Below are 24,319 nucleotides of genomic sequence, written 5' to 3'. Positions count from 1 at the left end.
ATTTTTTTATATTAGGAAGTTTCAGCTATGAAGGAAATTTTATATTTCAGAAAGCTGTTCAGTGGCAGAAAATAATATAATGATTATTATAACAAAATAATTTTTATATTACAAAAATCATAAGATTAGATCACAATATACTAATTTTTTCAGAGTTACCTCTTGTATAACAAGCTTTTGAAAATATTTGAAGAATAGTAGTATGTTCTTTTTTAAGTGAAAAAGAAATGAGACCTATAATTGCTTTATAAAGATTCAGTGTGCTTCAGCTTCATTTTGAATATATTCACTTAGTGTAATCTAACATTGGTTTTCGTAATAATGGTTGTGTGACTTACATGTTAGGAATCTTCACATTTTACTTTTAATCTGTTTCTCAGAAAATATTGGCTGTTACTTACCACTAAACTCATACTATGCTTAGGCACTAACCTTCAGCAATACAGTAACATCTTTAGATATCTACTGAATTATGAATATGTAATTAGATGAGTATTTACCTCTCCGTGTGCTTCTGGCACATATCTTCAAAGCATAACTATTGTGAATAAAATTACACATTTATAACCACTGTGAATTAGCTACATATTTAATTACTCAGAACTGTCCATGAGAAATACTATAGAAATTATTTACCATGTGGTGTATTTTATACAAATTCATTATAATCAGTGAAAGATTAAGTAAGTCTGTTTGTTTGTTTGTTTGTTTGTTTGTTTTTGAGACAGGGTCTCTATCACCCAGGCTGGAGTGCAGTGGCGTCTTGGCTCATGGCAGCCTCTGACTCCCAGGCTCAAGCCATCGTCCCACCTCAGCCTCCTGCGTAGCTGGGACCACAGGCACATGCCACCACACCTGGCTAATTTTTGTATTTTTGGTAGAGACAGAGTTCTGCCATGTTGCCAGGGTGGTCTTGAAATCCTGGGCTCAAACCATACTCCTGCCTTGGCCTCCCAACATGCTGGGATTAGATGAGCCACCGCACCTGGCCAGTTTATTGTTTTTTGTCAGTTAAAACTTACACTTTCCTTTTTGAAATTATTTCTTCCTTGGCTTCTCTGATACCACATCCTACATTTCTTCTTGCTTTGTCTATTTTAAAACGCTTTTAAATGTTGATGTTCTTCAGGGTTTTGCTCTCAGTCTTCTAATCTTGAATTTCATGTGCTTTTCCTTAGGTAATCTCATCAGCATCTTTGTCTTTGATGGTCACCTGTGTGGCATCTTTTTCTCCAGCTTATATCTCCTCCCTAAGATACAGATCTTTATTTAACCACTGGCTCTCTCTCCAAAATTTGGTAGCTATTCCAACTTTAATATATCCAGAAAGAGACTTCCCTTGCCAACTTGGTAAATTTTAATCTCAATAGATGGTACTACTAATCTGTTAGCGTTGAAGCCAGAAGTCTGGGAGTTAGGCTTAACTCTTTTCACTCATCTCCCTACACTTAATGGATTCTACCTCCTAAAGATCATAAATCTATCAGTTTCTCTGTGTCCAACACAGGCCACTATTGTCTCTCAACTCAAAGCCACCTTAATAGTTTTTTGCTGTCAAACCTCCTTCACATTACTCTCATAGAGTTCTTCCTAAACAGGAACTCTCTAAAACCCTTCAGTAGCCTTTTGATGCCCGTAAGTTCAGTTTAGAACTCATCAACGTGATTCATACCCTTACTGCCTTCCTGTTCAGACTTGTCTGTTGCTTCTCTAGGTTCTGACATGTGAATTTATCTTTCCATTAAAACAGTTCTTTTATTATTTCTGGCTTCTTACTCCATAAGGAATTCCTAGGTCTTAGATTTTATTAGTCTTTTTGTGATGAGTGCCCATGAACTTTTGTTATTTCCCTTGTTTATACCAGTGGTTATGCTTGAAATTGTTAACTTGTGTTTCCCAACGATCATAGACCACAAGGACAGGGGCTGTGTCTATCTCCCAGATAATTCAACAGTTAGAGTAATTTCTGTTAAAAAAAAAAAAAAAGAAGAACTTAATAAATGGTAGTTGGTTACAGAAAAAAAAGTTTATTTTGAACTTTTAAGGTCTTAAATTATTTTATTTAGGGAGGTACTAGTTACAGTGAAAAGAACATGGACTTTTTCTCTTACCCAGCTTTATGATGTTAGAAATTGAATCTTAGTTTTTTCATCTAGATTTGGTAGACTACAATTGGTGGTAGTTATGAGGATTTAATGAGTTACTGAATAAAAGGTATCTAATAGTTTCTAGCACCTAAATGGCATATAATGTATGTTCATTCCTTATTTTCTGATTAATTTGTTGGGGTTCTCTCACATATACATATATTACACACACATACTACAATCAGCATGAGATTGGTTTTTTGGCCTCTAATTTTTGGTTGCATTGAAAAATAAAAGTATTTTAGCTAAAAGTTCTGGTAGAACCTCCTTAAGACACTGATTCTTATCTATACTGCTGCTTATGTGTAGATCTTTCCCCTGAAAAGCACAAAGTAGGGGGAGTGGGAGATCACATTGTGATTATGAATGTTGTCCCTGTGGAAAATGTAGAGTAGTGTGCAAATAAACCTAGTATTTTACAGTGCCATTTTTGAAGTGCTAAGAATAGATTGGATATTTTGTATATTTCCAAGTTATTCTGGGATAAATATGGAAAATGTATATTGTTATAAACTGTGTTTTATTAAATTATCTTAGTATATCCCTAAAGCATTTAATTACTATTGCTTGAGCTTTTCACTCAACTTAGAAATACTGTGATTACTTACAGTTGTTAATGTGATTCTTGTTATAACTTGGAAAAATATGCTAAATAGGATGACATGAATAAAAATCATGTGTGGTATTTTCCTAATAGATGGTTTTATTTTAGTTTCCTGTATTTAGTTCTGGCTTATGGAATTTTCATTTTTGCCCCAGATATTTCAGATCGCTTTTGGGCTTTCTCATCCTTTCCACGAAAAATATTTTTTGTCATGTTTTTTAGGATATACATTTTCAGCTATCTATCTGAAAAATTCTAATTCTGATATAGCTTTTACATATGAAATAGTCAGTGCCTCCTTTTGAAAAATAAATACAACTGTGTTTTGAAAGAAGTTCTGTGAGTTCACAGAGAACTGTTTGTAGTGTTATGTTGAAACTAGTTTTTAAAAACCTTATCTAATTATTGAATTGGTCATAGTTAACTTTTGATTCATGTAATATCTCTGCATGTAATAGTCTCTGGTTAGAAGTAAAATATCAAGTGACAAATAATTGGAGTTTTGAAAACTTGAAGGGCTACACTGATGATAGATGTGGAAAAATATCTTTTAAGAAGATTAATCTTAATATGTAATAGTCATAGGAAATGACACATAGAGGTGAGAGATCAGATTTGCAGTGACTAAATTTGATACTATTACCTTTGGTATTAGGGAAAAGTGAATTTAAGGTTTTGAAATGTTTTTAAAACCTTCATAGGAGATAGTAACAATTACTTGCTAGCGTTTCTCCTATAAGAGATTAGCTGCCAGGGTCAAAGTAACGAGTTTGGGATTATGCATTTTTTGAGGTAAGATGTATTTTATTTTAACATAATGAGTTTGATATGTGACAGTAGAATATAAAAGTGAAACATGGAGCAATGCAAATATAAACATGAAGAATCAGATTCTCTTAGTAGTTAACTATAAGCTCATTAAGTAAAGGTTTAAATTATCAGGCTTGTTTTCCTCATACAGAAATCAGGATTGCCTTTCTCTTTCCTAGATCTGAACTATTCAATTATTTTTCTTTTTATGCCATAGTTCACAAAGATGTCCAAAACTAATGGCTTATCAGAAGATTTGATATGGCATTGTAAAACACTGATCCAAGAAAGAGATGTAGTTATAAGGCTTATGAACAAATGTGAAGACATTTCAAATAAATTGACCAAACAAGTTACCATGCTTACTGGAAATGGAGGTGGATGGAACATAGAACAACCTTCCATTCTAAACCAAAGGTAATCTTTGTTGAATATATTTATTCATATTTTATCTCAATTGTATAAAATATCTGAACTTACTTATTTCTGTATCATGCCTAGAAAGTGATATGGCAACTAGTGGTAGGAGAGAATCCCCAGATTTTCTGTAATGGCACATAAGTGGACTATGAACTGTTTTTCATTCATTTCCCCCACCCCCAAGTAGGGCATTTTATTCTATCATATCATTATAAATTAAAGGGGGGGATGGTATGATGCTCTATGACCAGTGTCTTTTTTTGCCTGATAACAGATAATTGTTTATATAATCACAGAAAATGAAAAAGTGGTTTTAGCTATTCCTATATACAAATTTGATGTCCTAAAAAAATGTCAGCTGCTTAATTGCATCAGCGTAAAAATTGCTTTCCTATCCCATTTTCTTTTTAATCATAAATAAAATGAAATGATATCCCTTACTGTGATGAAATGTTTTAAATGCTTTGATAAGGCCAGCTTTTTAAATCTCCTTTTGGGGTAGAAATACATTAGTAAGAGGAAGGACAGATACTTTGATTAAATAGACCATATAAGTCTACATGTTTCCCCAGTTTGCTACTTTCAATAAAATACTTGCCAGAATTCATGCAAAAAAAAAAAAAAAAAAATACCGTCTAGTGGCCAGTACATATTAAAATGGTTTTTGTAATTGTGATCACCCACATTTTGCATGTTGTTGGTGGATTGGGGTGGGGGAAATTGTGTTGAATTTCCTTTAAAAGTTTGTATATTTTTAAGTAATTTGGAGACTCAGAACTGTTTAGAATACTTCCCTTTTTAAAAAAATAATATAAAACTGTTAATAGTATGATGGTTATAGTGGCAAAACCATGGAAACAAATGGAGTTCCTAAAATTAGGGAATAATTGAAATGAATTATGGTATAGCCATACTTTGCAATGTTACACAACTTTCAAAATGAGTTACATCTGTTCAGAGTATTTCTGATAGTTAAGATTAGCAGTAGGATCTCATTAAAATTAATTGCCTTAGTTGCTGATTTTATTTACTTCTGATATTTTTCTAAGTTAATGATCAAAGCATATTTGCTGATCATTGGTTAATAATTTAAAATCAAGGTATGGAAAAAAAAACAAGATGATTACTGGCCTTTAATAGTAAGCTACAATCTTTTCTGTGCCCTTCTAGGGTGCTATGGGATGATGTAGGGAAACGTGATGCAGTTCCCACAAAGAAGCTCTTTTCTCTGTTGCATAGAAAGAACTATATCAGCAAATTTCATCTCCTAAAAGTGTAGTTGGAGCTGCTGCTTCTTGTTCTCCAGCATTGGATATGGGGAGTTCTTCACTCTACAAGACTTACCCAGTTGAGTCTACTTTATCATAATTTGGATTTTTAAAAATCAAGTGCTTTATTGCATCACTTAAAAAATTTCTCTCTCAAAACCACATTCACAAAGTCCTGTTACTTGTAAATAGTTTGATCAGGTAATAAACTATCCTCCATTAGACTGAGGATTTTTTAAATGAAATACTTAATAGATGAGAAAAATAGTTGTTTTTTTTAAGTGCTTGTTGGATCTTATCCAAAGTACAACTTCTAAAACCTGTATAGATAGTCTCTTTAGAGTTTATTTAAGTGCACTTTTAGGGGTTACAATTTGTTATCTTAATTTTTGTTCTTCATCCAGGATAAGAGTTGCATAAGCAATTTTTACTTGGTGTACTGGCCAGGCATTGTGGGTACTTAGTATGTACACATTTAAAGTTGTTTCCTTGCTTTAGTGAAGGATTTATTAGGACAGGGGAAAATATTAGACTACCCTGATGAATAACCTATCATGCTTGCATTTTTCTCTAAACAGAACATATTCTTCATAACAAAGTTTACTTTGCTACAGACTGTTGCAAATTTATGTGAATTGTAAAAGAAAGTTTGCCTTTTAGAAATATAGATATTCCAGAATTTCTCGTGAAAAATAAAATCTCTGTAGGGAAAAGTTAAAGTTTTCATATGTACTTCAAAAGCATTACATTCATAATCTTTATTTTAAAATGTCAAAATTTAAATTGCTTAAAATAGTGAGGGAAAAGAAAAAAATCCTTAGTATTTCTCCTGTTTTATTCTTACTATAAACGTAGCCATCTCTAAAACTCTAGTTAATTAATCCATAATTTATCAGCTTTAAACTAAAAAGATTTTTCACATGTTCAAAATACAATATATTTAATCATGTGTGTCTTGCCTTTTGAGCTAAATCTGCCAAGGTTCTTCTGATCTTGTTCATCCTGAACTTGAGAGCATGGTTCCTACCCTGTTCTTACACAGGAGCTCTGAGACCATTTGACAGTGATGCGAATGCAAATTAACACTGCAGATGTGGTTTCACTAACTCAAAAGTAGTAGGATGTAAATGTTTTAGTTTGAACATTTTTCTGTCAGTATGAACATGTTGTGGTAGTATTTGCAGCAGCCATGTCATACTTACAGGACATAAACTTTTGGTTGGACAGCATCCCTAACCTGTTTTCTATGAACTACTTTAAACAAGTCTCTCTAGCTCTGTATTTCTTTATTTTAAACTCAAATTTAGCACATCATATGTACTCCTGTTATTTCTATTTTATGCCTTTCTCACCTTTGAAAATAATTTTGAAACTAGTTTCTCTGGCAGATTTAAACCCAGTTGAATTTTCAGACTGTGAGGAAATCATAGTAATGCTAGAGGGAATTGTGTTCGTTTTTTCCCCTAACAAAACAATAACTTCAAAATAGCCTGTTGCCTCATTTTCTTTCATCATCTCAGAAAATCTTTAAATCACTTTTTTCCTTAGTGAGAGATAAAAAATCTTCAGTTTAGAGATATTTTAGTACTCTGTTGAGAAGAAAGCACTTATTCAGAAGACCTGAGCAAATCCTTTTGTTCTTACCAGTAAATTGGTGGTTCAGATTTATATTCAGTCATGAAAATTCTTAGAAAACTGTGAAGCGTCGAAATAAATGGGAAGTATGATTATATAGCATCTAAATAATAGAATCAACTAGAAAAGAATGTAGGTATCCTATTTTTAAATGTTATAATAAATGGATTCAGAGTCTATCAAAATTACATTTTCTTTAGTCCTTTCACATGCTGAGAAAGGATCTGGAATTGGCAGCAGTTCCATGATAGTAAGCAACAAAGCTACTTGTAATTTAGACAAATCTAACAGAACAGCAAACATATATATACATTAATACTTTATATTTTTATAACATTTCAGTATAATAAAACCGTTTCATTTCCTGATCAAAACACCTTACCATCATTTCTTTGTGATTTTGAATAAAGCAATTTTATTTAAATTTTAAAAATCCATGTAGTAGTTTTTTAGATTTCATCATTTTTTAAAATTTCATGTTATAGTGAGTATTTTGACTCATTATAAATAGACTCTTTTCTCAATATATGTTGGTGATGAAGAATTTCAGTAATTTTTGTTTATTAAGATTTTTCGTGGCCATTTGTGATAGGTCATATGTTGAGATGGCATGTGTGTCCTCGGCTGCATTTATAAGTGATGTATTCTTATCAAATTTCATTAGTCGTAAATTGTGAGCCTTATGTGAATAGGATGACTAAAGCATTGGGAAGGATGCATTAAAATAATGGAGAACTCAGTGTTGTGTTGACTGTAGGATGGGTGGGTCAGGATGAAAGAGAATTTTTTCATTTCTGCTATTTACTGGTTAAGTGCTGAGCTCTGGATCACACCTGGATTGGATACTGACACTACCATTGAAGATACAGATTTGGTTAGCTGCATGAGCTTGAGCAGGTTATTTAACTTCTGTGAGCCCCAGTGAACTTCTCATCTGTAAAATGCAGATAATTAATATTTCCTATTTTTAATATGGATTAAATGAAATAATAATGTATATAAAGCCCATAGCATAGTCTGAAATATGGTAAATATTCCAGTTTTAGCATTTACTCTCACCGTTATAATGGAAAGAATTCTTTTGGACCTGGAAATTAAAATATTGATGATAACATGTTATATTTATTATACTTTTATAGTAGTAGCATAGAAATTACATTGATTGGGAAAGCAAAAGACTTTTTATAAAAATTCAGCAAAAGAATTTAAAGACCTTCGAAATACTGCTTTTTCTCCTACCTATACTTTTAATTGTATTAAATGAGAAATGTTTTATAAGTTGCATACCCCACAGTTAAAACATAGATTCTGATTTAAAGTGGACATCATTCAAACTACCTGTTCTTCACTCAGTTCTAATTATGTCTTGATTTTAGAGTTTGATCTTTTAACAGTGTATTATAGCTATGTCCAGACCCTTCCCTGTGTGCAAACAGGATATATGCAAGAGGAAATTAAGGGGACAGGATACAAGCTGGAGAATGGGAGGCATGGCCTTGTCCTATGTTTTCGCATTAATGCAAGGTGTTCTAGTGAATATGAGAATAGGTTTTGGAGTGAGATCGGCATCCTGATTTAAAACCTTAGCCTTAACACTTTCTAGCTATGCAACCTCAGGCAAATTAAGTTTTTTTAATCTGTTAAAGTGATTTTAGTAACTACTTAATGGGATTTTTAAAGGGTTAAAGGAGGTGATGTTTGAAAAATGATATCTGTGCCTATGTATAATAGATGTTCAATAAATGGTAACTGTTAATAGTTTTTAACCATTCGAACTATTGTTGTCATTCCTTTCTTTTTTTTTTTTTTGTTTTTTTGATAATTGAGACAGGGTCTGGATCTGTCACCCAGGCTGAAGTGCAGTGGCATGATCTCAGCTCACTATAACTTCTGCCTCCTGGGCTCAGGCTCAAGTGATCCTTCCACCTCAGTCTCTCCTAAGTAGCTAATTAGCTGGGACTACAAGCATACATCACCACACCCGACTAATTTTTTTTGTATTTTTGGTAGAGACAGCGTTTTGTCATGTTGCCCAGGCTGATCTCGAACTCCTGAGCTCAAGCAATCTGCCCACCACAGCCTCGCAAAATGCTGGGATTACGGGCATGAGCCACTGTTTTCATTCCTTATAACTCTGCCATATTACCTTCCAAACAATTCATTCTCAGGGATTAGTCTGTTTTTGTGTTTCCAAATTAAATAAGGTTTTTGACACTTGCATGCTGCTTTCTACTCACTGATGTTCACTGTCCTTAAAACATCAGTGAACATCAGTGAGTAGAAAGTAGCATGCAAGTGTCAAATAATTTTGCTAAACATGTGCTGTGTACATTTGTACATAGTATGCACATAATACACACATACATGCGTGCTCCAGAATTATACATACCACTGATATTAGGAGTGATTGGCACACATTCAGAAAGTGTTTATTAAACCTACCTGGCCAAAGTAGCAAATTATGTTTATGGTTTTTTTGTCTAATACTTTTAAGTTTTTTAATGTGCTAAAAATCAAATCAACACAATTCAATTTTCTAGTGTAAATACTAGCTTAGTAATATATTATCATACTTAATATTCTAATCATTTATGGAATTAATTTGGAGGTACTGTATTATGACCAAATATGGAAATGCTTGATTTTTCTTGCCAGAAGAAATAAATAAGAATAGAGAGTAAAGTTTGGGAAGATCTGAAAAATCATTTATGTCTTGGGTTCATTTTTTTAAGTAGGTGTACATTGCGTCTAACAGTTAAAAGGTAAGATTAGACCTAGGCATTTTAGTTTTTATGTGCGTTGTAATAACTAATAGAAAACTAATAGAAATATAAATGTGTAATATTTGGTAACTCTCTCTTTACCAGTTTGTCACTCAAGCCCTATCAGAAGGTTGGTTTGAATTGGCTGGCATTGGTACATAAACATGGACTTAATGGCATTTTGGCAGATGAAATGGTAAGTGTACTTTATTTCTAGAATTTGTTGTTCAAAATGTCATTAAAAGGTATTCTTGCTGTCATTTAAACAAGAAATTTTTTCTTGCTACTGTAGTTAACTCCTGCCACCTCAGTATCTTATGTTTTATCTCATCTTTGTTTTTGATATAGTTCTACCCTCCTAACTCCTCCCCAAGATGAAGATAGATTTATTGTCTTTCTGATTATCAAATTAGTAAATACATGTTACAAACATAAAAATACAAATTAAAAAATCAAAATCAAAGTCACCTATAATTCCACCACTTTAACAAGAACTAGTTTGGTGTCTTCTTTTCTAGATACTACCTTCTGCAGATGTTGTGTATGTACATGTGTATGCACATACATATGTGTAATATATGTGCTTTTTCTACAGCTGCCTTTAAAATTTTAACTTAGATCCCTGTCCTTGTCAGTGAATAAATCCACATATATATCAGCGACATCATATCAGCTGTTTTATTTTTCTTAGTGGTCTCTCCGGGTCTCTGTTCTTTCTCAAATCACATTTCCTTAAAGCTAAGCTCACTAAGTTTGTTATAGCCAGTAGTCCAGGTGTTGTCATGTGGAAACTTGACCTTTAATCTAACATCTCTATTCCTTCAGCCATACTTTTTTGAAGTATATGTTTAAGATGTTCAGCAAAGAAAATGTTACACTATGTGTTGGATTCCTAAAATAAGAATTAACACAGATAATGATATTTGTTCCCTGTTTAGCCTCTAGAAAAGTAATCTGTAGCATTGTAAGATATTTTCCCATACATATTTCATACTGTCATTGAAACAAAGATAACTGTTTATCTAATAGAAAAGTGAATAATATACACAGGATTTCAGAATAATTACAGAAATTACAGAATATATAGCATTTCAGCTGTGTGACTGCACTTGGAAATCAGACCTGGGTTTGGGGTCCCCAACTTTGCCTTTCAGGAGCTATCTGATCCTTGCCAATTGACCTAATCTCAAAACTAATAATAAAATATAGATAGTTTTTATCATAAGATTGCATTTACTATCAAATGAGGTATATATTATGTGAAACTATTTTTGTAACCTGCAAAGCGCAACACAATATTTATAAGTTGATGGCTTAGTCAGCTAGCATTGCCATAACAAAATACCACAGACTGAGTGGCTTAAACAACAGAAATTTGTTCTTCACAATCCTGGAGGTGGACAGTCCAAGATCAATGTATTTATTGGTAGCTTGGATTTCTCCTGAGTCCTCTCTTTGACTTGAAGACAGCCACTTTCTTACTCTGTCCTTATGTGGTTCTTTTTGTGTATATACACATGCCTGGTATTTCTTCTTACAAGGACAGTCATATTGGGTTCAGGCCCCACACTTATGAACTCATTTAGCCTTAATTTCCCCCTGAAAAGCCCTATCTCTAAATACAGTGACATTGGGGGTTATGACTTCAACATATGTATTGTCTGTCAGTGGCAAGGAGGTAGACATAATTCAGTCCACAACAGTTGGGTAGCATTCAGTTCCCCTGAGGAGCTGTATCTCCTAAGTAGCTTTTTAAAACCGGTATTTTAATGATGTCTAATTTAGTTGCAGTAAAATGTACAAATGTACAGTTTAGTGACTTTTTACATATATGTACACCCATGTGACTAACTACCCAGAGCAACTTTTCCATCATCCCAGAAAGTTTCTCATGCTTTTTTCCAGTTGTTGCTGCTACCACTATTCTTATACCTATTGCCATGGAATTTTTTCTGGTTATACAGTATATGCAGTATACTGTATACTATTTGTTTTTGGTTCATTTGGTGCAACATAATGTTACTGAGGTCCATCTATGTTCTTACGTGTATCAGTAGTTTGTTTGTTTTTGTTTTTGTTTTTTTTTAATTGCCATGTGGGATGGTAGTCCATGGTATAAATACACTGCAATTTGTTGATCTTCTTCTGTTGGATATGGGTATTTAGGTTATTTCTTTTCTTTTTTCTTTTCTTTTCTTTTGTTCTTTCTTTCTTTCTTCTTTCTTTTTAGGCAGGGACTTGCTCTGTCGCCCAGGCTGGAGTGCAGTGGCGCGCTCTCAGCTCACTGCAGCCTCGACCTCTTGAGCTTAGGCAATCCATCCACCTCAGTACTCCCGAGTATCTGGGGTCACAGACATTCACCACCATGCCTGGCTAATTTTGTAATTTTTGTAGAGATGGAGTTTTGCCATGTTGCCCAGGCTTGTCTTGAACTCCTGGGCTCAAGTGATCCACCCTCCTCAGCCTCCCCAAGTTCTGGGATTACAGGCACGCACCACGGCACCCAACCTGTTTTGGTTATTTCCAGTGTTTGGCTATTACGATAAAACTATGAACATTCTACCCAAGTCCTTTTGCCGACATTAGCTCTCATATCTCATAATTATATTCTTAAGGGTAGAATTGCGGGGATAGATTAGGCATATGTTTCCTCCATTTAGTCATGGGACATTGCCCTCAAACCATTCAGTGGATATTAAACATTCAGTGTGTATAAGCAATAACCAAAATTATATGCTTTCCTTGCAATGCAAAAAGTCTTCCATATTAATGTGTATTGTATATGAACTAGCAATGAAGATCTGTCCATCCTGCTCAGTAAAGTAAGTTATAGCCTCATTTGGAGATTATGATCAATTCTGTCATTTGAGAACTAAGAACGTAGTAGAAATTCCTTTAGAGTTGCATTATGGGAAATCAAGTCAATACAGCATAGAAGTATTGCTTTTTCTTTTGTATTTTTATGTATTTATTTTTTGTTTGTTTTAAAATTTTATATATTGTCTTTTAAACTTTTTAGGGCCTAGGAAAAACTATTCAAGCCATTGCATTTCTGGCATACCTCTATCAGGAGGGTAATAATGGTCCTCATTTGATCGTTGTTCCAGCTTCAACTATAGGTTTGTAATACTGGAGACAACTGTATTTAACGTTATCATGTTTCATATAGGTAGAAGAGAGTGTGTGTAAAGGTGTGTGTCGGAGGGGTGCTGTGGTTTCAGTTGCGTGACTGAAACAAAAGTTTGTAGAGATGAATATTAATTTTATGGTCTCCTTATACTTTTCTGCTTTGTTTATATATATGTTTGATTATATTGGGAGTCTTTTAAAAAGAAAATAACTCAAATGTAAGTCAGTTTTAAATTATAGACCAAGTGCCATTTATATTGGTTTCATAATACTTTTAGTTACTTTTTAAAATGACTAAGAGAAAATGGGCACTTGTAAATGTAAAATTAAACATTTATTGGATGAAGGTATGTAATTCCTACTCATATAACTGTTCCATTCTTTCTCAATTTGTTGGATGCAGAAGTTAGAGAATATTTGCACATGTGAATGTAACAAAACCCCTTCTCTTTAAATTGGAGTTTAATAATCAACTGTAAATATATTTGGTCCTCTACCCTTCATTTTGATACCTCACAAAACTTCAAGATCATTTTACATAAGTTTCATAAGGAGTAATATTGTAAAGGGTCTGTGATAAAAGCAATCATCATGGTATTTATATTTTAATTTTTAATTTTTATTTATTTTTTTTAAGACAGTCTCGCTCTGTCACCCAGGCTGGAGTGTAGTGGCACAATCTTGGCTCACTGCAACCTCTGCCTCCCGGATTCTCGTGCCTCAGCCTCCCAAGTAGCTGGGATTACAGGCGCCCACCACCATGCCTGGCTAATTTTGTATTTTAGTGGAGTTGGGGTTTCACCATGTTGGCCAGGCTAGTCTCAAACTCCTGACCTCAGGTGATCCACCCACCTCAGCTTCCCAAAGTGTTGGGATTACAAGCGTGAGCCACCTTGCCCAGCCAGTATTTGCATTTTATAAAAGACTAATTTCTAAGTAGCACTTGTCAAAGTTTAGTGTTCATTTAACCGTGTGAACATATCCTGTTGTAGCAGATGCAAATAATATTTCTTCTGTTCCATAGATAACTGGTTAAGGGAAGTTAATTTATGGTGCCCTACTTTGAAGGTGCTCTGTTACTATGGTAAGAATATGTCATTCTGCTTTTAACTTTGGAAATTAAAAATAAAGTACAGCACAATAAATACAGTCAAAATGTGTTCATTGTTTTTAAACTCTAGGTTCTCAAGAAGAACGTAAACAAATTAGATTTAACATTCATAGTAGATATGAAGATTACAATGTAATTGTGACCACGTAAGTATTGAGAAATTTGGGGAGGGTGGATATTTATGCAGCTCCCAAATTTAAAAAAGAAATTGTAGTAGTACTGTGTAGGAAAGTTTATGCTGTTAACTGTAATACAAAAGTAATAGAGTGACTTATGTTGAGGTGTAACACTGGTATACGAAGCTTTTGTAGTACATCACCTCATTAATGGTAACTATAAAAAGGTTTTGCCTACTTACTGAAAAAAGTCGTCTTGTAGTAGTAGTTTCTCAGTAAGCTTAATATTACTCTCAGTAAGCGTAAAATTTGAGATATCCCACCAAAATTATTTATATTTTTAACTTACAAATAAGTATCAATAATAAACACAATGAAATTCATGTTCTCAGTGAAAAATTTGAGTTAGGGCAGAAATAAAAATGAAAAATAAAACCTTGGATAAGTTGACTACTACTTGGTAATAATTGTTTGATGTAAATATCTTGCACAGAACTTAATGCTCTTGTGTCCCATTTATGATTTGATTTATTTATAGTTCTATTTTAACTGTAGTTATTATTTCTCACTACTGGCTTCTTGTGTAGGAGTCTGTCCTTAAAAAATTCATGCAGAATTTTGTTTTTTCTTAATAAAACAGGCTCCATATGTAGTCTCAAGCTGCTAGCTATTAACTATTATTTATTGGATCTACTCTGCTAGTTTAATAAAATATTAGGTTTTAAAGAGAAACATGTTTTAGCTTCATGTTCTTTTTCGTGCTTATTAAAGTATAACACTTCGTGGAGCAGATTACTTATAAATTATACCCAAATTGACCTCCTCCCAGGTATGTAGAAGTTGTCCGATTGTAACATTAACATTTTCTTTTTTTTTTTTTTTTTTCTTTTTTTGAGACCGAGTCTTGCTCTGTCACCCAGGGTAGAGTGCAGTGGCATGATCTCAGCTCACTGCAACTTCCGCCTCCCAGGTTCACGCCATTCTCCTGCCTCAGACTCCCGAGTAGCTGGGACTACAGGCACCCACCACCATGCCTAGCTAATTTTTTATATTTTTAGTAGAGATGGGGTTTTATCATATTAGCCCGGATGGTCTCATTCTCCTGACCTCGTGATCCACCCACCTCAGCCTCCCAAAGTGCTGGGATTACAGGCCTGAGCCACTGCTCCCGGCCTTTTAACATTTTTTTTCAGTTATGTATTGCAGCTTTCATAACTTGGTTACAATGTACATCAATAATTATTAAATACAAATACATCAGTATTTATTTGAGTATCACCGTGTCTAGTGCTGTGCTTTAAGTACTGGCTGTTAGAAATGCGTGAATAAAAAATGATTTTATAAGACATTAAATCTCACTAGACTCCAAGCTCTTAAAAGTATAACTTTAGAGATGTTTTTTCTTTTGGTGACAGATATAACTGTGCGATCAGCAGTTCTGATGACCGTAGTCTGTTTCGACGACTGAAACTTAATTATGCAATTTTTGATGAGGGCCATATGCTGAAGAATATGGGCTCCATTCGCTACCAGCACCTTATGACAATTAATGTAAGAGAATGTTTGTAAAGTTTTCCAAATTACCATAAAATTTTAAATTACATAATATATGTAGTATTCTTTATTAGCAGAATATGTATTACGTAATTATGTAGTATTCTGTGTTAGCAAGTTTTTTCCGTAAAAGGGAAGATAATAAATATTTCACACTTTATAGACTAGATGGCCTCTGTCACATATTCTTTGATTTTGTTTTTTAACAATCCTTTAAAAACTGAAAAAAAATTCTTAGGTCATAATTTACCTGTTCTATATGTTGAACTTTATAAATAATCTTTCATCACCTCATAAAGGTGATACGAGGACACAAGTTACCTACTTATAAGACCAGTGGTTGTCGTATTCATTGCTATTGATATTAGCAGACATCAATTATCTAAATTACTAATCGTTTATCACAGAATGTTGTTATTAATATTGGTTATAATTTATCTCTCCTCCCTTTACCTTTCACTGGGGAGGGTAGACATGAAAGGAGTGGCTCTTTAAGAAAAAGCTAATGTAAATTTTACCTTCATTCACAGGCAAATAACCGTTTGCTGCTCACAGGCACACCTGTACAGAATAATCTGTTAGAACTCATGTCGCTGTTGAATTTTGTTATGCCACACATGTTTAGTAGTAGCACCAGTGAAATACGAAGAATGTTTTCCTCTAAGACAGTAAGCATAAATGCATATTTTCTCCAAAATATGTTATTTGTGTTTTATCTGGGCCATTCTTCTTTTAGGTCTCTTTTGTTTTCATAGTGCATGTGCTCTATGAAATAACTTTAAGTAGTTGATAACTCTATATTTGGATCGGGTTGGAAGTCAGCCAAAATTTAATGGAGAAAAATAATAGCAATTTCCCTAATCGATAGCCAGAAGTCTTGGTTAATATCCTAATTTTCTGAAGGATGACAATTTTAAATTGATGACGAGCTCAAATATATAATATGTGAGGAAAATTTGATCATTACATCATCTGTATCAAAATTGGCTACGTAAATTAGTAACATTCTTTTATGGGTAAACTATAAAACTAGACAAAGCTAGAATATCCAGAAAATGCCTATGCTGAGAAATATATTTTGAAATAAATGTTCATAAAACCAAAGTCACAACTAAAAGCGACAGTAAAGAAATCCTCTTCACAAGAAAAGTTTTGTTACTTCTTTATTGTTTAGGAAAAGTAAGGTATAGCCTTCAAGGACTCCCACATTTTTCAGTATCACAGTGTTTACACTGATTCTTGGCTCTCTTCCACATCACTAATCTTTTGCAAGAATTTTCTGTGATATTCATCCACTGCAAATTAACTGCCTTTTTAACATTTACTAATTTGAATTCCCTCCCACTTAATGTACAGTGTTTTAAATGGCCTAGCAGATTTTATGAACTACTTTCTATTTTTAGTTCATAATATATGGAGGGCTCCTTCACATCCTAGAACAAAATTCTGCCTCTTAATTCTCTAAAATCACCAGTTTTGAGTAGGTGCTATTCCCCATTTTTAGACCACGTGATTTGCATCAGCCTGCGCTAGATTCCTTTTGGGGCCATTTTCCACAAAGAAATAAAGACTTTTCTACCCCCCACGCTCCTCCTTACCCACAGTTAGACACATTTTTAAATGAGAGTTATCTAGGTAATCCATTCATAATTCATCAGTTGGTGACTTCTGAACACCAATGTAGTGCAGTTCAAATTGATTACTTCAGTAGAGTACATGATTATGTATCATGAAACTTCAAAATACATATGGAGCTTCAAGAAGTACATGGCAGCCCAGAATTCAGATGTGAAGTTCCATCTAGAATGAATCATGTTTCTACAGAAAATAACTCAGACTCTAGTGAGGGAGATTTTTATGTTGTGTAATAATACTGTTATTGCAATAATTTAAATGAATAATTCCTAAAAGGATATGTTTTTATTTTGCTCAGAAATCAGCAGATGAGCAGAGTATATATGAAAAGGAGAGAATAGCACATGCAAAACAAATTATAAAGCCATTTATTCTCAGAAGAGTAAAAGAAGAGGTAATGCTTATCTACATGTTTTTTATTTTTATTGTTTTTAAAACTTACGTTTTCCTCTTTACTAGAACAATTATCTTAAACTGTTTTTTCTTTCTCAGGTTCTCAAGCAGTTACCCCCGAAGAAAGATCGGATTGAGTTGTGTGCAATGTCGGAGAAGCAGGAGCAACTCTATTTGGGTCTTTTCAACAGATTGAAAAAATCTATCAATAACTTGGGTATAATCTGATTTTCACTATTTTATGTGAAAAAGAATCTTATACTGGGGCTGCATTTTGATTAGTTATATCATGGTATTTGTGCATTTTTTAAAATTATCTGGAATTTGAGGAAGTAATTTAAAAACTTAGTTGATATATTTCAACAAACAGTTATCCACTTGGTTTTATTTTTTACTGTGTTCTTTTTGGGTCACAGAGAAAAACACAGAAATGTGCAATGTCATGATGCAGTTGAGGAAAATGGCCAATCATCCTTTATTACATCGCCAATATTACACAGCTGAAAAACTCAAGGAAATGTCTCAGCTTATGCTAAAGGTAAGGATTTCATATTATGTTAACACTAAGCTATAATAAGAGGTTAAGTTGGTAGGCTATAAGATTGGTGAACCCAATGGGCATACTAAACCTTTAACTACATATTTAGGAAAAACTTTTTGTTTTGAGACCAGGTCTAGGATTAAGTTCCAGATGATTTGGGGGACATAAGAACAAAGAAGGACTGATAACCTACATCATAGGTCAGCAGACTATGGCCTTATGGCAGTGACTATTTTTATAAATAAGGTTTTACTATAACACAGTCATGCCTGTTTTTGTTTTCTGGGACTGCTTTCTCACTACAGGGGCAGAGTTGAGTACTTGCCGTACAGGTCATTTTTCCTACGAAGCCTAAAATATGATCTGGCCCTTCACAGAAACAGTTTGCTAACTCCTAGTCTAGACTTCCATAATGCACTTCTTTTTCATTTTATTTCTTCTTTATAGTTTTAGCAATTACTGTTTATTTTTGCCTCTTTCTTTAACATTTTATCCTTATTTATCCTTACTGATCTTTGTGTTGAAAGCAACTTATTTTCTTTCTTTTCTTTTTTTTTTGAGATAGACTTTTGCTTTTGTCGCCCAGGCTGGAGTACGATGGCACAATCTCTGCTCACTGCAACCTCCACCTCCCAGGTTCAAGTGATTGTCCTGCCTCAGCCTCCTGAGTGGCTGGGATTACAGGTGCCCGCCACTACGCCCAGCTAATTTTTTGTAGTTTTAGTAGAGAGAGCGTTTTACCATGTTGGCCAGGCTGGTCTCAAACTCCTGACCTTAGGTGATTTACCCACCTTGGCCTCCCAAAGTGCTGGGATTATAGGCGTGAGCTACTGCACCTGGCCAACCCATTTTCTTTTTTAAATTTTTTTATATTATTTTAAACTTACGGAGAATTTCAAACATTTATAAAAGTAGAATTTCATAATGAAACTGTCTGCTCATATGTTACTTCACCCCTTTGAAAGTTACCATTTGATAATGACACCACTCTTCTTTCATCTATACCCCAGACTTCTCCCCAGGATTATTTTGAACCAAATTCTAGGCGTTATTTAATCTGTAAATATTTTAGTATGTTATCTCTAAAACAGTAAGGACTTCCCCCCCTTTATTATACCTAAAAGATTAACATTAATTTTCCTTACACTAAAAGGTTCTATGATTTAGGTATTTTATCAGGTGTTAATTTTATTAAATTTTTCTGATCATACTATAAATTATTTTTATTTTGAAGTATACTGTGTTCTGTTTTGTTTTAAGGAACCTACACATTGTGAGGCTAACCCTGACCTGATCTTTGAAGATATGGAAGTTATGACAGACTTTGAACTACATGTACTTTGTAAACAGTATCGACACATTAATAACTTTCAATTAGACATGGACTTGATTTTAGATTCTGGAAAATTTCGAGTTTTAGGATGCATCTTGTCTGAATTGAAACAGAAGGTATTAAAGAAGAATGGTGTTTCTTGTATTTTCTCAATTACTTAAACTTCTTAAAGCAATTCTGGCACACTGACTTGCTTTAATTAGCTTATGTCTGTTCTGCATTCTTCCAGAACTTAGTGTTTTGAACATTTTCTTGACATATTTTCTTGATTACCTCCTTTCCTCTGTTGAACCTCAAAAACAATAGAAAGTTAGTAGACTGTATCTGTATTGATGTTTTGAAAAAATCTTAATTGTCATTATTTCATAGGTGACAATCTGTATGTGTGCTAAGAAATTAGTTTTTAAAGACACCATTCATTAAATAGTTATTTAAGTAATACTGCCGTTTATGTGTGAAATAGCCTAAATTTGTAAAATCACAGTCCAGATAGGACACACATATGCAATTGTTCATATTTTCTGACATTTTTCTTACGAAAAGGAAGTAATTTAACTGTTCTTAAAATCAAAACTGAGAGCTAACTTTTAGCCTTGAAGTTTAGAGGCTAAGGCAGTATATTCATATGTAGGCTACAATAAAATGTATATCTTCGGTATTATTGATTTCTATTAAAGAAGCAGTTGATCATAGAGAATTTTCTGCAAATTTATCAACATAAGTAACACTTCTAACTGTTTAGACCTGTCAAGGCTTAAGTAAAACAATTTTTTCTATTTCTAACTCGTATATCTATTTTCACAGGGTGATAGAGTTGTATTGTTTAGCCAATTTACCATGATGCTGGATATCTTAGAGGTTCTGTTAAAACATCATCAGCATAGGTACCTCAGATTAGATGGAAAGACTCAGATTTCTGAAAGGTTGGTATACTTCATGTTCCAAAAAAAAAAAAACCACTCATTTGTTGTTGTTGTTGTTAGAATTTTAAATGTCTAGAGTACTTGATAGAATTTTGTTGTTTTTATGTTTGATTACTTCAAATCATTGCCTTAAAATAAGAGTAATTTCAATGATCAGGCCTGGTGGCTCACACCTGTAATCCCAACACTTTGGGAGGCCGATGACGGTGGATTGCTTGGGCTCAGGAGTTGAAGACTACCCTGAACAACATGACAAAACCCTGTCTCTACTAAAAATACCAATAACAACAACAGCAACAAAAATAGCTAGGTGTGGTGGTGCACGCCTATGGTCCCAACTGGGGAGGCTGGGATGGGAGGATTGTTTGAGCCCTGGTGGGCAGAGGTTACAGTGAGCCAAGATCACACCACTGCACTGCAGCCTGGGTGACAGAGTGGGACCCTGTCTCAAAAAATAAATAAATAATTTTCTTTTAATTTTTCTGTCTGAATTGCATACAAATACCTTTTGAAACAGCTGTTAGAATTGTATTTTTTATGATTTTCACCTTTAAAATTTTTTCAAAGTCTAAAACACCTTATCTTTCATCAAGATTGTTTTAAAGTCTTTCATATTCTATGGGTAAAGTTTTTTTCATTCCCAAAGGTTGTAAAGATTGACCTTAGTAAAGAAGGGATTGTCTTAATAAGGAAGGAATTGTGTAGTATGTTTAAATTGAATTATATATTTTGGTTTATTTTTTTTCTGTTGTCCAGAGTGGTTTTTTTCCCCCCAGCATTAGAGTAAAGGTAAAAATAATGTTGTGTTTTGTTTTTTTTTTAAAAGAGGAGAATCCACTGATACAATGATACACTGATCGTGAGGTCCTTGATTCATCAGGAATGCTGTCTGCCAGTAGGAGCTGATATACTTCTGAGAAGGCTAAAGATTGAAAAGCCATACACAAAATTTAGCTAAGCCACAAGTTAAAAAAGAACAAAATCGTCATTTAGGAATTAACTGAATCTGAATAGTTGAATTGAAGTAAGAGTTGGTAGGGGTAGCAATATCGTAGAAAAGAAGTTGGTGAATTGAGGAGGCTCTTCCATGATATAGCCAGAGGAGAAGTAACTGCAATACCAAGGGATGTATATACATCTTCGGGTTTCCTTTTCATGTGATAATGATTGTTTTCCATTTTAATTACATGATACAACTTTTTAGTGAGATTTAACCTAATTTGTTTATCTTACAGGATTCATCTAATTGATGAGTTTAATACCGATATGGATATCTTTGTGTTTCTGCTATCAACAAAAGCTGGTGGATTAGGAATAAATCTGACTTCAGCAAATGTTGTTATACTTCACGACATTGACTGTAATCCTTATAATGACAAACAAGCAGAAGATAGATGCCATAGAGTAGGCCAGACTAAGTAAGTGTTTTTAGTTGAAATGTATTTTTAATTCAGTGCCACTTTAATTTGTGTAGACCAGTAGAATATAGTGTTGGATATCCTGCCTTAGTTTTTATTTTTTCAGCAAAGCATGGCTACATATGTATTTTATGCCAGCAGTGTTGAACATCGACTGCACTGAGTAACCCTTCCATTTTCTAGTAATTAAAACCATCCACCCGGATTCCAAATAGTTCTGCAGTTCATGAAGTATTAACAATTGTCTACGCCTTTGAAAAAGATGAGTAATTGAAAAGACTTGCTTATTAGACCAGTTTAAGACCCAGACAAACTTCATAATACACAAATTATTGCTGGGCTGTCCTGTTACCCTTTAGGAAGTAAACTGAGTTGTAAATTATTTTAGATGAATGGTAATTTTGACATTGGTCACAGCACTGTAAAGAGGTGAAGATAGTCGGGTGCAGTGGCTCACACACTTTGGGAGGCCGAGGTGGGTGGATCATGAGGTCAGGAGATCGAGGCCATCCTGGCTAACACGGTGAAACCCTGTCTCTACTAAAAATACAAAAAAAAAGATTAGACAGGCGTGGTGGTAGGCACCTGTAGTCCCAGCTACTCGGGAGGCTGAGGCAGGAATGACGTGAACCCAGGAGGTGGAGCTTGCATTGAGCCAAGATCGCGCCACTGCACTCTAGCCTGAGCGACAGTGCGAGACTCCAACTCAAAAAAAAAAAAAAAAAAAAGGTGAAGATAGTTACAACTCTGCTTACATAAATAAAGATCAGACAGTGTCCTCTTTGTGAAGTATTTTAATATATGTCCAAAAGATATTGGTATGTTCATTTATAGACTAAATACTTACCAGTACTTATTGTGAAACTTTGTATCTGACTGCACTGCCTTAAGTGTACAGAGACACTGCTTCTTGGGCCAGGCACAGTGGCTCGCGCCTGTAATTCCAGCACTTTGGGAGGCTGAGGCGGGCAGATCACGAGGTCAGGAGTTTGAGACCAGCCTGACCAACATGGTGAAACCCCGTCTCTACTAAAAATACAAAAATTAACCGGGCTTGGTGGCATGCGACTGTAATCCCAGTTACTGAGGAGGCTGAGACAGGAGAATCACTTGAACCCAGGAGACAGAGTTTGCAGTGAGCCAAGATCGCACCACTGCATTCCAGCCTGGGCAACCGAGCGAGACTCCATCTCAAAAAAAAGTAATTTCCATCTGAACACAGAAGTGTTTGTTGTAATGTAGTTTTATCTGTGTGTGTGTGTGTGTGTGTGTGTGTGTTTGTACACACACATATGTTTTGTTTTGTTTTTGAGATAGAGCCTCACTCTGTCACCCAGGCTGGAATGCAGTGGCACCATCTCTGCTCACTGCAACCTCCACCTCCTGGGTTCAAGCAATTCCCATGCCTTAGCCTCCCAACCAGCTAGGATTACAGGTGTGTGCCACCACACCCAGCTAATTTTCGTATTTCTCTTTCTTTTTTTTTTTTAAGTGGAGATCAGGTTTTACCGTGTTGGCCAAGCTGATCTCGAACTGCTGTCCTCAAACAGTCCACCCACCTCAGCCTCCCAAAGTGCTGGGATTAGAGATGTGAGCCACTGTGCCCAGCCAGTAATTTACTTTAAATACAAATATCTTTCTCTTTTCTTGCATCTTTAGGAGTGTCTAAAAGTTAAATATTCAGAAAATGTCAGTCTCAACTGGCTTAAATAAAAGAATTTAAGGATATGTTTGTCATAATTTTCAAGGTATTCTTTTTGAACTCTTAAATATAGTTTACATATATCCAAATAACTATATTTAGTAACCAATGGACATATTTTGTATGTTTTTTTAGAGAAGTACTAGTTATAAAACTAATAAGCCAAGGGACGATTGAAGAATCCATGCTAAAAATTAACCAACAGAAATTGAAACTAGAACAGGATATGACTACAGTAGATGAAGGTAAGTTTTTTGTAAGCAGAAACTTCAGTATTTATATGACCATGCATCTAATTAGTGCAAGAAGGTGACAAAGATGACTAAAGTCCTTAACTAGCTTACAGTTTAGGGGTGATGTGTGATGTGGGAGAAGGTAAGCATATTTACTTCAAAAATACTAAAATAATTTTTTTAAAGTTTCTTAAGTTCAAAATTTTTATTTTTGTATATGTTTTTGAAAAGAATATGTTCAGAACTCAGAAATGAAAGAACAGACACCTCCTAGTCACCCCATCTCCCAACTTCCCCATAGAGGTGGCAAGTGTTAGCCTTTCGTTTTTGTGTGTGTGTGACCAGTTATTTTATGTGTGTAGAAATAAACACGTATTCTTTCTTTTATGGGAGTAAGGGTGCATGTCAACTACGATACACTCTTCTGCACCTTTTCTTATTTAATGTTAAGTTAATTGGAAATAAGCAAGTTTTTTCATTCTAATAAATAAGGATATTCCTGATATTGATAATGGTTCATTTTAATTTAGCAAATTTCTGTTCATGACAGATACTGTTATGTCTGTGTTATATTAGGCACTCTGT

At 34.2% G+C, this 24,319-nt stretch overlaps 1 protein-coding gene across 4 annotated transcripts in view; it reads left to right on the top strand.

The window, feature by feature from the left end:
* Window positions 1-24,319, top strand: part of LOC105479616 (SNF2 related chromatin remodeling ATPase with DExD box 1) — an 84,025-nt gene that overhangs the window by 54,246 nt on the left and 5,460 nt on the right. For 3 of the 4 annotated variants that reach the window (XM_011737659.2, XM_011737660.3, XM_011737661.3), the window contains 14 exons: window positions 3,779-3,978; window positions 9,752-9,842; window positions 12,666-12,765; window positions 13,800-13,859; window positions 13,957-14,032; window positions 15,418-15,553; window positions 16,087-16,224; window positions 17,490-17,585; window positions 17,684-17,801; window positions 18,001-18,122; window positions 19,386-19,574; window positions 20,263-20,381; window positions 21,617-21,799; window positions 23,637-23,746. In XM_011737659.2, coding sequence (XP_011735961.2) covers window positions 3,779-3,978; window positions 9,752-9,842; window positions 12,666-12,765; window positions 13,800-13,859; window positions 13,957-14,032; window positions 15,418-15,553; window positions 16,087-16,224; window positions 17,490-17,585; window positions 17,684-17,801; window positions 18,001-18,122; window positions 19,386-19,574; window positions 20,263-20,381; window positions 21,617-21,799; window positions 23,637-23,746 — 1,738 coding nt within the window. Of the gene's footprint in view, window positions 1-3,778; window positions 3,979-9,751; window positions 9,843-12,665; window positions 12,766-13,799; window positions 13,860-13,956; window positions 14,033-15,417; window positions 15,554-16,086; window positions 16,225-17,489; window positions 17,586-17,683; window positions 17,802-18,000; window positions 18,123-19,385; window positions 19,575-20,262; window positions 20,382-21,616; window positions 21,800-23,458; window positions 23,548-23,636; window positions 23,747-24,319 lie in introns of those variants that run through there. The other variant, XR_011621165.1, reaches the window with a different exon arrangement.

The sequence above is a fragment of the Macaca nemestrina genome, chromosome 3, assembly GCF_043159975.1.
Source record: "Macaca nemestrina isolate mMacNem1 chromosome 3, mMacNem.hap1, whole genome shotgun sequence".
In the NCBI taxonomy this organism is placed as follows: domain Eukaryota; kingdom Metazoa; phylum Chordata; class Mammalia; order Primates; family Cercopithecidae; genus Macaca; species Macaca nemestrina.
This window is presented reverse-complemented; position numbering and strand designations above follow the sequence as displayed.